Source organism: Mesoplodon mirus, assembly GCF_964341445.2.
Source record: "Mesoplodon mirus genome assembly, chromosome: X".
In the NCBI taxonomy this organism is placed as follows: Eukaryota; Metazoa; Chordata; class Mammalia; order Artiodactyla; family Ziphiidae; genus Mesoplodon; species Mesoplodon mirus.
In genome coordinates this window covers 53,826,532-53,840,988 of record NC_138981.1, presented here as the reverse complement: position 1 = coordinate 53,840,988, position 14,457 = coordinate 53,826,532, and the positions used below count along the sequence as shown (strand labels likewise).

The 14,457-nt window shown below is 38.8% G+C and overlaps 1 protein-coding gene across 1 annotated transcript in view; it reads right to left on the bottom strand.

Moving 5' to 3' along the window:
• The window catches only part of ZC3H12B (zinc finger CCCH-type containing 12B), a gene marked incomplete at both ends in the record, with an annotated part of 40,944 nt that extends 27,627 nt beyond the window's left edge, over positions 1–13,317 (bottom strand). Inside the window, one exon of the mRNA XM_082610131.1 lies at positions 12,710–13,317. Coding sequence (XP_082466257.1) covers positions 12,710–13,317 — 608 coding nt within the window. The remainder of the gene's footprint in view (positions 1–12,709) is intronic.
• Positions 13,318–14,457: the final 1,140 nt, after the last annotated feature.

Here is a 14,457-nt window from a genome sequence, read left to right as displayed (position 1 = left end):
CTGTCAGCACACCCCAGGGGAAGATGTGACCTGTGTTCATTTCAGATCCAGCTCTCCCACCAAAGTCACTGGGCACACACAGACTGCATAAGGACACTCCCACAGAAGGACACCCCTTCAAGATCAGGATAAGTAACAGTTTCACTTAATTCTATAGAGACAGAGAAAGTTAAACAAAATGAGAAGACAAAAGAATGTGTTTCAAATGAAAGAAAAAGAACCTGCCTCTGAAAAAAAACCCTAATGAAACAGAGGTAAATAATTTACTAGATAAAGAGTACAAACCCTTAGTAATAAGGAGGCTAACTGAACTTGGGAAAAGAATAGACAAGCAAAATGAGAATTTTAACACGGAACTAGAAAATATAAAAAAGAACTGGTCAGAGCTGAAGGATACAATAACTGAAATGAAAAACACACTGGAAGGAATTAACAGCAGACTAAGTGATACAGAAGACGGCATAAGTGATCTGGAAGATAGTCTAATGGAAACCACCCAATCAGAACAGCAAATAGAAAAAAAAAAATTAAAAATGAGGATAGTTTAAGGGATCTATGGGACAACATCAAGCATACTAACATTCACATAAGGGTCCCAGAAGGAGAGGAGAGAGAGTAAGAGGTAAAGAATGTAGTTGAGGGGCTTCTCTGGTGGCGCAGTGTTTGAGAATCTGCCTGCCAGTGCAGGGGACATGGGTTCGAGCACTTGTCTGGGAAGATCCCACATGCCGCGGAGCAACAAAGCCCGTGAGCCACAACTACTGAGCCTGCGTGTCTGGAGCCTGTGCTCCACAACGGGAGAGGCCGTGACGGTGAGGGGCCCATGCACCGCGTTGAAGAGTGGCCTCTTCTCTCCACAACTGGAGAAAGCCCTCACACAGAAACGAAGACCCAACACAGCCAAAAATAAATAAATAAATTTATTTTTAAAAAAAGAATGTAGTTGATGAAGTTATGGTTGAAAAATTCAAGAAGAAGAAGAGATTTCCATTCACAGGGAGCACAAAGTGACACATACCAAGGAATATCATAATTAAAATGGCAAAAGTTAAAGACAAAGAAAGAATTTTAAAGGCAGCAAGAGAAAATCAAAAGTCACATACAAGGGAACTCTCCCAAAGCTATCAGCTGATGTTTCTGCAGAAACTTTGCAGGTCAGAATGGAGTGGCATGATATATTTAAAGTGCTGAAAGCAAAAAACCTACAACCTAGGATACTATACCCAGAAAAGATATTCAGAATTGAAGAAGAGAAAAAGCACTTCTGAGACAAACAAAAACTTTTTTAAAAGAGTTCATCAATATTAAACTGACCCTACAAGAAGTGTTAAAAGGTATTTTCTAAGTAGAAAATAAAAGGTTACAACAAGAAGTAAAAGTTTATAGGAAAGAAATAGTCCTGCTAGTAAAAGCAAATATATAGTAGATGTGGTGGATCAACAATTTACATAAGCAAGTATGAGATTAAAAGACAACAGTTGTAAAATAAACTATAATTACAATAGAGAGTTAAGGGGTAGACATGATGATATAAAATATGACATGAAACACAAACTGTGGGGAAGGGGATTATAAAATGTAGATTTTTTTAGAATGTGTTTGAACTTAAATGACTATCAGTTTAAAACATGACCTATACATTTAGTTATAGGTCAACATATACAACCCCCGTGATAACCTCAAATCACAAACCTATGATAGGGACTTCCCTGGTGGTACAGTGGTTAAGAATCTACCTGCCAATGCAAGGGACATGGGTTTGAGCCCTGGTCTGGGAAGATCCCACATGCCGCAGAGCAGCTAAACCCAGGTGCCACTACTACTGAGCCTGTGCTCTAAAGCCCATGAGCCACAACTACTGAGCCCATGTGCCACAACTACTGAAGCCCGCGCGCCTAGAGCCCGTGCTCCACAACAAGAGAAACCACTGCAATGAGAAGCCTGCACACTGCTACGAAAAGTAATCCCCACTCGCCACAACTAGAGAAAGCCCACATGCAGCAATGAATACCAAACACAGCCAAAAATGACTAAATAAATTTATAAACAACAACAAAAACCTATGATAGATACACAAAAACTAGAGAGAAAGGAACACAAGCATACCATTAAAAAAATCATCAAACCACAAGAGGAAGAAAAGAATAGAGAATAACTACAGAAACCATCAGAAAACAAGCAACAAAATGGCAATAAGTACATACTTATCAATAATCACTTTAAAAGTCAATGGATTAATGCTCCAAATCAAAAGATACTATATATACAAAACCCTAAAATCTCCACAAAAAACTACTAGAATTAATAAATTAATTCAGTAAGGTTGCAGGATACAAAGTTAATGTAAAGAAATCTGTTACATATCTATACATTAAAAATGAACTGTTGGAAAGAGAAATTCAGGAAACAATCCTTTCCACCATGACATCAAAAAGAATAAAATAGCTAGGAATAAAGCTACTTATGGAGGTAAAAGGCATGTACTCAGAAAACTGTAAGACACTGATGAGAAAAATTGAGGAGGACACAAACAGATTGAAAGATATACCCTGTTTTTAAATTGGAAGAATTAATACTGTTAAAATGACTATATTACCCAGTGCAGCCTACAGATTCAATGCAATCCCTAACAAAGTATCAAGGACATTTTTCACAGAACTACAACAAATAATTTAAAAATTTTGTATGGAAACACAAAAGGCCCCTAATAGCCAAAACAGCTTGAGAAAGAAAAACAGAGCTGGAGAAATAATGCTACTTGAATTCAGACTATACTACAAAGCTACAGTAATCAGAACAGTATGGTACTGGCTCAAAAACAGAAACATAGCTCAATAGAAAAGAATAGAGAGCCTAGGAAAAAACACACACTTATGGTCAATTAATGTACAACAAAGGAGGCAAGAATATACAATGGAGAAAAGACAGTCTCTTCAATAAGTGGTGCTGGGAAAACTGGACAGTGACATATAAGAAAATGAAATTAGAACATTCTCTAACACCACATAAAAAATAAATTCAAAATGAATTAAAGTCCTAAATGTAAGACCTTAAACAATAAAACTCCTAAAGGAAAACATAGGCAGAACACTCTGACATAAATCAGAGCGATATGTTTTTGGATCTGTTTCCCAAAGCAAAGGAAATAAAAGTAAAAATAAACAAATGGCACCTAATTAGATTTAAAAGCTACTGCACAGCAAAGGAAAGCTTTGACAAAATGAAAAGACAACCTATTGAATGGGAGAAAATATTTGTTAGTGATATGACTGTTATGGGGTTAATGTCAAAAATATATAAACAGCACATACAACTCAACATTAAAAATCCAAACAACTCAATTAAAAAATGGGCAGAAGACCTGAATAGACATTTTTCCAAAGAAGACATACAGATGGCCAACAGGCACATGAAAAGATGCTCAACATTTCTAATCATCTCCGAAATCCAAATAAAAGCTAAAGTGAGACATCACCTCACACCTGTCAGAATGGCTATTGTCAAAAGGACCACAAAAAATAACAAGTGTTGGTGAGGATGTGGAGAAAAGGGAGCCCTACTGTACTGTTGGTGGGAATGTACACTGGTGTAGCCATTATAAAAATACTAAGGAGATTCTTCAAAAAACTAAAAATAGCACTATGATATGATCCAGCTATTCCATCCCTGTGTATACATCTGAAGAGAATAAAATCACTGATTTGGAAAAAATATATGCACCCCAATGTTCATAGCACCATTAATTACAATAGGCAAGATATGGAAGCAACCTTAGTGTCCATAAACAGAAGATTGGATACAGAAGCTGTGGTATATATACAATGAAATATTACTCAGCCTTAAAAAAGAATGAAATTTTGTCATTTGCAACAATTTGGATGAACCTAGAGGGTATTATGCTTGGTGAAAAAGTCAGACAGAGAAAGGCAATTACTATATGCTACCAGTTATATGGGGAATATAAAAAATAAAACGAATGAATATAGCAAAACAGAAACAGACTCACAGATATAGAGAACACACTAGTGGTTATCACTGGGAAGAAGGATGGGGGAGGGGCAATATAGGGGTAGGAGATTAAGAGGTACCAAGTACTATGTATAAAATAAATAAGGTACAAGGATTTATTGTATAGCACAGAGAACAGTCATAGAGAAATAGTCAATATTTTAAAATAACTTTAAATGTAGTAAAATATTGAATTTTACTATACTGATTCAATACTATAAAACACTGAATCACTAAGTTGTACACCTAAAACTAACAAAGTATTGTAAATAACTGTACTTTAATAAAAAAATAAAATATACTATTTGAAAAAAGAATTCTGTAAATGTATTCCCTGATACTAGAAACTATGTCAGATGGATTTGAGAAGATGGTGGAAGAGTAAGATGTGGAGATCACCTTCCTCCCCACAGATACATCAGAAATACATCTACACGTGGAACTGCCCCTATAGAACATTCACTGAATGCTGGCAGAAGATCTCAGACCTCCCGAAAGGCAAGAAACTCCCCACATACCTGGGTAGGTCAAAAGAAAAAAAGAAAAGACAGAGACAAAAGGATAGGGATGGGACCTGCACCAGTGGGAGGGAGCCATGAAGGTGGAAAGGTTTCCACGCACTAGAAGCCCCTTTTCAGTCTGAGACTGCAGGTGGCAGAGGGGGGAAGCTTCAGAGCTATGGAGGAGAGCACAGCCAGAGGGGTGTGGAGGGCAAAGCAGAGAGACTCCCACATGGAGGATCGGTGCCGACCAGCACTCACCAGCCCGAGAGGCTTGTCTGCTCACCCACCGGGGTGGGCGGGGCTGGGAGCTGAGGCTCTGGCTTCAGTCAGATCACAGGGAGAGGACTGGGGTTGGCGGCGTGAACACAGCCTGAAGGGGGCTAGTGTACCATGGCTAGCCAGGAGGGAGTCTGGGAAAATGTCTAGAGCTGCCGAAGAGGCAAGAGACTTTTTCTTCCCTCTTTGTTTCCTGGTGCGTGAGGAGAGGGGATCAAGAGCGCTCCTTAAAGGAACTCCAGAGACCAGTGCGAGCCGTGGCTATCAGCACGGACCCCAGAGATGGGCATGGGATGCTAAGAATGCTGCTACAGCCACCAAGAAACCTGTGTGCAAGCACAGGTCACTACCCACACCTCCCCTTCCTGGAGCCTGTGCAGCCTGCCACTGCCAGGGTCCCATGATCCAGGGATAACTTCCCCAGGAGAACGCATGGTGTGCATCAGGCTGCTGCAACATTATGCCGGCCTCTGCTCACCCCACATCCGTACCCCTCCTTTCCCCCGTCTTGAGTGAGCCAGAGCCGCCAAATCAGCTGCTCCTTTAACCCCGTCCTCTCTGAGTGAAGAACAGATGACCTCAGGCGACTTGCACACAGAGGCGGGGCCAAATCAAAAGCTGAACCCCGGGAGCTGTGCGAACAAAGAAGAGAAAGAGAAACCTCTCTCAGCAGCCTCAGAAGCAGCAGATTAAAGCTCCACAAACAACTTGATGTACCCTGCATCAATGGAATACCTGAATAGACAGTGAATCATCCTAAATTGAGGAGGTGGACATTGGGAGCAAGATACCTTATTTTTCCCCCTTTTCCTCTTTCTCTGAGTATGTATATGTATGCTTCTGTGTGAGATTTTGTATGTATAGATTTGCTTTCACAATTTGTCCTAGGGTTCTATCAGTCCGTTTTTTTTCCTTCAAAAATTGTTTTTTCGGGCTTCCCTGGTGGCGCAGTGGTTGAGAGTCCGCCTGCCGATGCAGGGGGCACGGGTTCATGCCCCGGCCCGGGAGGATCCCACATGCTGCGGAGCAGCTGGGCCTGTGAGCCATGGCTGCTAAGCCTGCACTTCCGGAGCCTGTGCTCCGCAACAGGAGAGGCCACAATGGTGAGAGGCCTGTGTACCACAAAAAAACAAAAAACAAAAAACAAAATAAAAAAAATGTTTTTTCTTCATAGTTATTTTCTATTTTAGTAACTTTATTTTATTTTATCTTACTTTATTTTATTTTATCCTCTTTTTTTCCTTTCTTTCTATTTTTTCTCCCTTTTATTCTGAGCCAAGTGGATGAAAGGATCTTGGTGCTCCAGCCAGGAGTCAGTGCTGTGCCCCTGAGGTGGGAGAGCCAACTTCAGGACACTGGTCCACAAGAGACCTCCCAGGTACACGTAATATCAAACAGTGGAAATCTCCCAGAGATCTCCATCTCAACACCAACACCAAGCATCACTCAACGACCAGTAAGCTACAGTGCTGGACACCCTATGCCAAACAACTAGAAACACAGGAAAACAGCCCCATCCATTAGCAGAGAGGCTGCATAAAATCATAATAAGGCCACAGACACCCCAAAACACACCAGCAGATGTGACTATGCCCGCCAGAAAGAGAAGATATGACCTCATACACCAGAACACAGACACTAGTCCCCTCCACCAGGAAGCCTACACAACCCACTGAACCAACTTTAGCCACTGGGGACAGACACCAAAAACAACGGGAACTACGAACATGCAGCCTGCAAAAAGGAGACACCAAACACAGTAAGATAAGCAAAATGAGAAGACAGAAAAACACACAGCAGATGAAGGAGCAAGATAAAAACCCACCAGACTTAACAAATGAAGAGGAAATAGTCAGTAAACCTGAAAAAGAATTCAGAATAATAATACTAAAGATGATCCAAAATCTTGGGAGTAGAATAGAGAAAATGCAGGAAACGTTTAACAAGGATTTAGAAGAACAAAAGAGGAAACAAGCAATGATGAACAACAAAATAAATGAGATTAAAAATACTGTAGAAGGGCTCAATAGCAGAATAACTGAGGTAGAAGAACGGATAAGTGACCAGGAAGATAAAATAGTGGAAATAACTACTGCAGAGCAGAGTAAAGAGAAAAGAATGAAAAGAACTGAGGACTGTCTCAGAGACTTCTGGGACAACATTAAATGCACCAACATTCGAATTATAGGCATCCCAGAAGAAGAAGAGGAAAAAGAAACGGACTGAGAAAATATTTGAAGAGATTATAGTTGAAAACTTCCCTAATATGGGAAAGGAAATAGTTAATCAAGTCCAGGAGGCACAGAGAGTCCCATACAGGATATATCCAAGGAGACACATGCCAAGACACATATTAACCCAACTATCAAAAATTAAATAAAAAGAAAACATGTTAAAAGCAACGAGGGTAAAACAACAAATAACACACAAGGGAACCCCATAAGGTTAACAGCTGATCTTTCAGCAGAAACTCTGCAAGCCAGAAGGGACTGGCAGCACATATTTAAAGTGATGAAGGAGAAAATCCTGCAACCAATATTACTATAACAAGGAAGGATCTCATTCAGATTTGATGGAGATATTAAAAACTTTACAGACAAGCAAAAGCTGAGAGAGTTCAGCAACACCAAACCAACTTTACAACAAATGGTAAAGGAACTGCTCTAGGCAAGAAACAAAAGACAAGGAAAAGACCTACAATAATGAACCCAAAACAATTAAGGATATGGGAATAGGAACATACATATCGATATTTACCTTAAATGTAAATGGATTAAATGCTCCCACCAAAAGACACAGACTGGCTGAATGGATACAAAAACAAGACCCATATATATATGCTGTCTATAAGAGACGAACTTCAGACCTAGGGACACATATAGACTGAAAGCGAGTGGATGGAAAAACATATTCCATGAAAATGGAACTCAAAAGAAAGCTGGAGTAGCAATTCTCATATCAGAAAAAACAGACTTTAAAATAAAGACTATTACAAGTGATAATGAAGGACACTACATAATGATCAAGGGATCAATCCAAGAAGAAGATATAACAATTGTAAATATTTATGCACCCAACATTGGAGCACCTCAATACATAAGGCAAATACTAACAGCCATAAAAGGGGAAATCGACAGTAAGACAATCATAGTAGGGGACTTTAACACCCCACTTTCACCAATGGACAGATCATCCAAAAAGAAAACAAATAAGGAAAAATAAGTTTTAAATGATACATTAAACAAGATGGACTTAATTGATATTTATGACATTCCATCCAAAAACAACAGAATACACATTTTGCTCGAGTGCTCAGGGAACATTCTCCAGGATGAATCATACCTTGGGTCACAAATCAAGCCTTGGTAAATTTAAGAAAACTGAAATCATATCAAGTATCTTTTCCAACCAAAATGCTATGAGACTAGATATCAATTACAGGAAAAAAATCTGTAAAAAATACAAACACATGGAGACTAAACAATACATTACTTAATAATAAAGGGATCACTGAAGAAATCAAAGAGGAAATAAAAAAAATACCTAGAAACAAATGAAAATGGAGACACGATGACCCAAAACCTATGGGACGCAGCAAAAGCAGTTCAAAGAGGGAAGTTTATAGCAATAAAATCCTACCTTAAGAAACAGGAAACATCTCAAATAAACAACTTAACTTTGTACTTAAACAATCAGAGAAAGAAGAACAAAAGAACCCCAAAGTTACCACAAGGAAAGAAATCATAAAAATCAGATCAGAAATAAATGAAAAAGAAATGAAGGAATTGATAGCAAAGATCAATAAAACTAAAAGCTGGTTCTTTGAGAAGATAAACAAAACTGATAAACCATTAGCCAGACTCAGCGAGAAAAAAAGGGAGAAGACTCAAATGAATAGAATTAGAAATGAAAAAGGAGAAGTAACAACTGACACTGCAGAAATACAAAGGATCATGAGAGATTACTACAAGCAACTCTATCCTCATAAAATTGACAACCTGGAAGAAATGGACAAATTCTTAGAAATGCAGAACCTGCCGAGACTGAACCAGGAAGAAATAGGAAATATGAACAGACAAATCACAAGCACTGAAACTGAAACTGTGATTAAAAATCTTCCAACAAACAAAAGCCCAGGACCAGATGGCTTCAGAGGCGAATTCTATCAAACATTTCGAGAAGAGCTATCACCCATCCTTCTCAAACTCTTCCAAAATATAGCAGAGGGAGGAACATTCCCAACCTCATTCTATGAGGCCACCATCACCTTGATACAAAAACCAGACAAGGATGTCACAAAGAAAGAAAACTACAGGCTCATATCACTGATGAACATAGATGCAAAAATCCTCAACAAAATAGTAGCAAAAAGAATCCAACAGCACATTAAAAGGACCATACACCATGATCAAGTGGGGTTTATTCCAGGAATGCAAGGATTCTTCAATATATGCAAATCAATCAACGTGATACACCATATTAACAAATTGAAGGAGAAAAACCATATGATCATCTCAATAGATGCAGAGAAAGCTTTCGACAAAATTCAACACCCATTTTTGATAAAAACCCTGCAGAAAGTAGGCATAGAGGGAACTTTCCTCAACATAATAAAGGCCAAATATGACAAATTCACAGTGAACATCGTCCACAATTGTGAAAAACTGAAAGCATTTCCAGTAAGATCAGGAACGAGACAAGGTGGCCCACTCTCACCACTCTTCTTCAACATAGTTTTGGAAGTTTTAGCCACAACAATCCAAGAAGAAAAAGAAATAAAAGGAATCCAAATCTAAAAAGAAGAATTAAAGCTGTCACTGTTTGCAGATGACATGATACTATACATAGAGTATCCTAAAGATGCTACCAGAAAACTACTAGAGCTAATCAATGAATTTGGTAAAGTAGCAGGATACAAAATTAATGCACAGAAATCTCTGGCATTCCTATACACTAGTTATGAAAAATATGAAAGTGACATTAGGAAAACACTCCCATTTCCCATTTCAAAAAAAAAGAATAAATATCTAGGAATAAACCTACCTAAGGGGACAAAAGACCTGTATGCAGACAATTATAAGACACTGGTGAAAGAAATTAAAGGTGATACAAAAAGGTGGAGAGATATACCATGTTCTTGGATTGGAAGAATCAACATCGTGAAAATGATACTACTACCCTAAGTAATCTACAGATTCACTGCAATCCCTATCAAACTACTACTGGCATTTTTCACAGAACTGGAATCAAAAATTTCACTATTTGTGTGGAAACACAAAAGACCCCAAATAGCCAAAGCAAACTTGAGAACGAAAAATGGAGCTGGAGGAATCAGGCTCCCTGACTTCAGACTATACTGCAACTTTACAGTAATCAAGGCAGTATGGGAGCGGCACAAAAACAGAAAGATAGATCAATGGAACAGGATAGAAGGCCCATAGGTAAACCCACGGACATATGGCCACCTTATCTTTGATACAGGAGGCAAGAATATACAGTGGAGAAAAGACAGCCTCTCTAATAAGTGGTGCTGGGCAAACTGGACAGCTACATATAAAAGAATGAAATTAGAACACTCCCTAACACCATACACAAAAATAAACTCAAAATGGATTAAAGACCTAAATGCAAGGCCAGACACCATCAAACTCTTAGAGGAAAACATAGGCAGAACACTCTATGACATAAATCACAGCAAGATCCTTTTTGACCCACCTACTAGAGAAATGGAAATAAAAACAAAAATAAACAAATGGAACCTAATGAAACTTAAAAGCTTTTGGACAGCAAAAGAAACCATAAACAAGACCAAAAGACCTCCTTCAGAATGGGTGAAAATATTTGCAAATGAAGCAACTGACAAAGGATTAATCTCCAAAATTTACAAGCAGCTCATGCAGCTCAATAACAAAAAAACCAAACAATCCAATCCAAAATAGGCAGAAGACCTAAATAGACATTTCTCCAAAGAAGATATACAGATTGCCAGCAACACTGAATGAATGCTCAACATCTTTAATCATTAGAGAAATGTGAATCAAATCTACAATGAGATATCATCTCACACCAGTCAGAATGGCCATCATCAAAAAATCTACAAACAATAAATGCTGTAGAGGGTGTGGAGAAAAGGGAACATTCTTGCACTGTTGGTGGGAATGTAAATTGATACAGCCACTATGGAGAGCAGTATGGATGTTCCTTGAAAAAGTAAACATAGAAGTACCATACGACCTAGCACTCCCACTACTGGGCATATACCCTGAGAAAACCATAATTCAAAGAGAGCCACATACCAAAATGTTCACTGCAGCTCTATTTACAATAACCAGAACATGGAAGCAACCTAAGTATCCATCAACAGATGAATCTTTAAAGAAGATCTGGCACATATATACAATGGAATATTGCTCAGCCATAAAAAGAAATGAAATTGAGTTATTTGTAGTGAGGTGGATGGACCTAGATTCTGTCATACAGAGTGAAGTAAGTCAGAAAGAGAAAACCAATACCTTATGCTAATACATATATATGGAGCCTAAGAAAAAAAATGTCACAAAGTACCTAGGAGTAAAATGGGAATAAAGATGCAGACCTACTAGAAAGTGGACTTGAGGATATGGGGAGGAGGAAGAGTAAGCTGTGACAAAGTGAGACAGTGGCATGGGCATATATACACTACCAAACGTAAAATAGATAGCTAGTGGGAAGCAGCTGCCTAGCACTGGGAGATCACCTTAGTTCTTTGTGACCACCTAGAGGGGTGGGATAGGGAGGGAGGGAGGGAGAAGCAAGAGGGAAGAGATGGGCTTCCCTGGTAGTACAGGGGTTGAGAATCTGCCTGCTAATGCAAGGGACATGGGTTCAAGCCCTAGTTTGGGAAGATCCGACCTGCCAAGGTGCAACTAGGCCCGTGAGCCACAACTCCTGAGCCTGCACGTCTGGAGCCTGTGCTTTGCAACCTGAGAGGCCGCAATTGTGAAGAGGCCCATGAACCGCGATGATGAGTGGCCCCCACTTGCCGCAACTAGAGAAAGTCCTTGCACAGAAACGAAGACCCAACACAGCCAAAAATAAAAATAAATAAATAATTAAATAAAAGGTTACTATTTAAAAAAAAAGGAAGAGATATGGGAACATATGTATATGTATAACTGATTCACTTTGTTATAAAGCAGAAACTAACACACCATTGTAAAACAATTATGTTCCAATACAGATGTTAAAAGAAAAAAGAAATTATGTCAAATATTCTTTTTTTTTTTTCTTGAGGTACACGGGCCTCTCACTGCTGTGGTCTCTCCCGCTGCAGAGCACAGGCTCTGGACGCACAGGCCCAGTGGCCACGGCCCATGGGCCCAGCCGCTCCGCGGCATGTGGGATCCTCCTGGACTGGGGCACGAACCCATGTCCACTGCATCGCCAGGCGGATTCTCAACCACTGCCCCACCAGGGAAGCCCAATGTCAAATATTCTTAATAACATTAATAGCCACATACTGTTGCATGATATTGCAGAAGGAGCATTGGAGTCAGATTCAGGTTTTAATACAAACTGCCATTTATTACTTGTGTAACCTTGGCGGTTACTCAACCTCTGAACTTGAGTTGGCACACCTGCAGGTTAAATCATATATGCAAAGTACTTTGCACAAAATAGATTACAAATGTTAATTTTATTTCATTCATCTGAAGCCAGAAAACTTAAATTTAAATCCTCACTTTGCTACATATTACCTATATCAAGTGTTCTCAAGGAAGTCATTTAACCTTGCTGAACTCTAGTTTTCTCATTTGTGAAATAAAGTTGCTATGAAGATTATATAGAACTATATATTAAAATGTACCTCCAGATAGCCTGCTAAGCAATGCCTGCATACAGGGAAGTTTTAAAGAAAGAGAAAGAAAATATACCAGTCTTACCTCATTGCCACATTACTTCCATCTATGACAACTGGCCTCAAATTGTCACTGTTGTCTATTTCATCTTCGAGAGACTGTTCAGGGCTTGCAACTTCTCTGGAGCTGGGACCCCGAGGCACTAACAAACTCAAGTTGACTTGCCCTTCCAAATCACCTTTGTTTCCAAGTCTGACAAGCTCTGCCAGTACATCATTAATAAGCGATTCTGGACCCAGCTTGTTCAGCACTAATTGAATCTGTTCCTCTGCATAGCCCAGCTTTAAAGCAAAATCCATCTTGGTTTGGTATTCTTTTTCCAAGTCAAGCTTCCCATCCTGTAGAATGCTACTTTGGGAGAAGCTTGGATGATCTAGGCAGGGTGATCTACAAAGCTGGCGGTGTGGCTTAGAGGGAATCTCCTTTTTCTTCAACTGAACATCTCCAGGTTGGCAGCTGTTGTCATTACTGCTGCTTTTAAGGATCATCTGTTCAGGGTCACTCTCAGAGCTCAACAACTCTTCAGAATCAGCATTATGCTGCTCTGTGTTCTCTTGCTTAGGCTGCTGCTTCTCTTCCTTGGAGGCATTCTTCTTCATTTTTGGTGTTTCCACTGCAGCGGTGGCCGTCATCCCGTTCAGTGGGCAATCTGAGGTCTAATCAGCTCTTTTTCTTTTTAGCCTTCTTGCAATCCATGTACATTGGCCTCCCTTTGTGTAAAATGGGGTGGTAGTGATGGCGCAAGGGTTTGCCTGTTTGGTTTGTTATGTTTAGATGTTACCAGTTCCTACAAATAAACACACATACCATAATCATGTTTAGTAAACTTATGAAAAAGTATTTTAGAGTACAGTGTTTTCTTCCTAAGAAACTACAGTTGTCTGACATTATATTTTTCTGCTTAAAATGATTGGACTCTTGAAATAATACCAAGCATCTTTTCAGACCACAACAATATGAGACTATAAAATCAACTACAACATAAACAACTAAAAGAAAATAATCAAACACATGGAGTCTAAACAGCATGTTACTCAATGACAAATAGGTCATTGAAGAAATCAAACAGAAAATAAAAAATATTTTGAGATAAATAAAAATGTAAACACAATGATACAAATATTTATGGAACTGAAACAAAGCAGTTGTAAGAGGGAAGTTTATAGTGATGCAAGCCTGCCTCAGGAAACAAGAAAAGTCTCAAATAAAGAATCTAACCTAAAGGAACTAGAAAAAGAAGAAGAAGAAACAAAACCCAGAGTTAGTAGAAAGAAATTAATACTAAAGGTTAGAGAAGAAATAAATGAAATACAGACTAAAAAGCAATAGAAAAATCAATGAAAGTAAGGCCTGGTTCTTTGAAAAGATATATAAAATTGACAAAACTTTATCCAGACTCATCAAACAAAAGAGACAGAGAGGGCCTAAATAAATAAAATCAGAAATGAAAAAGATGTTACAACTGGCAGCACAGAAATATGAAGAATTATAAGAAATTACTACAAACAATTATATGCCAAAAATTGGACAACATAAAAGAAATGGATTAATTCTTAGAAACACAGTTTCTCAAGACTGAATCGGGAAGAAATAAAAATATGAACAGACCAATTGCCAGTAATTAAATTAAATCTGTAATTAAAAACCTCCCAACAAACAAAAGTCCGGCACAAGATGGCTTCACAGGTAAACTTCACAGGTAAACATTTTAAAAAGAGTTACTGCCTCTTCTTCTCAGACTATTCCAAAAGTTGAAGAGGAGGGAATGCTTT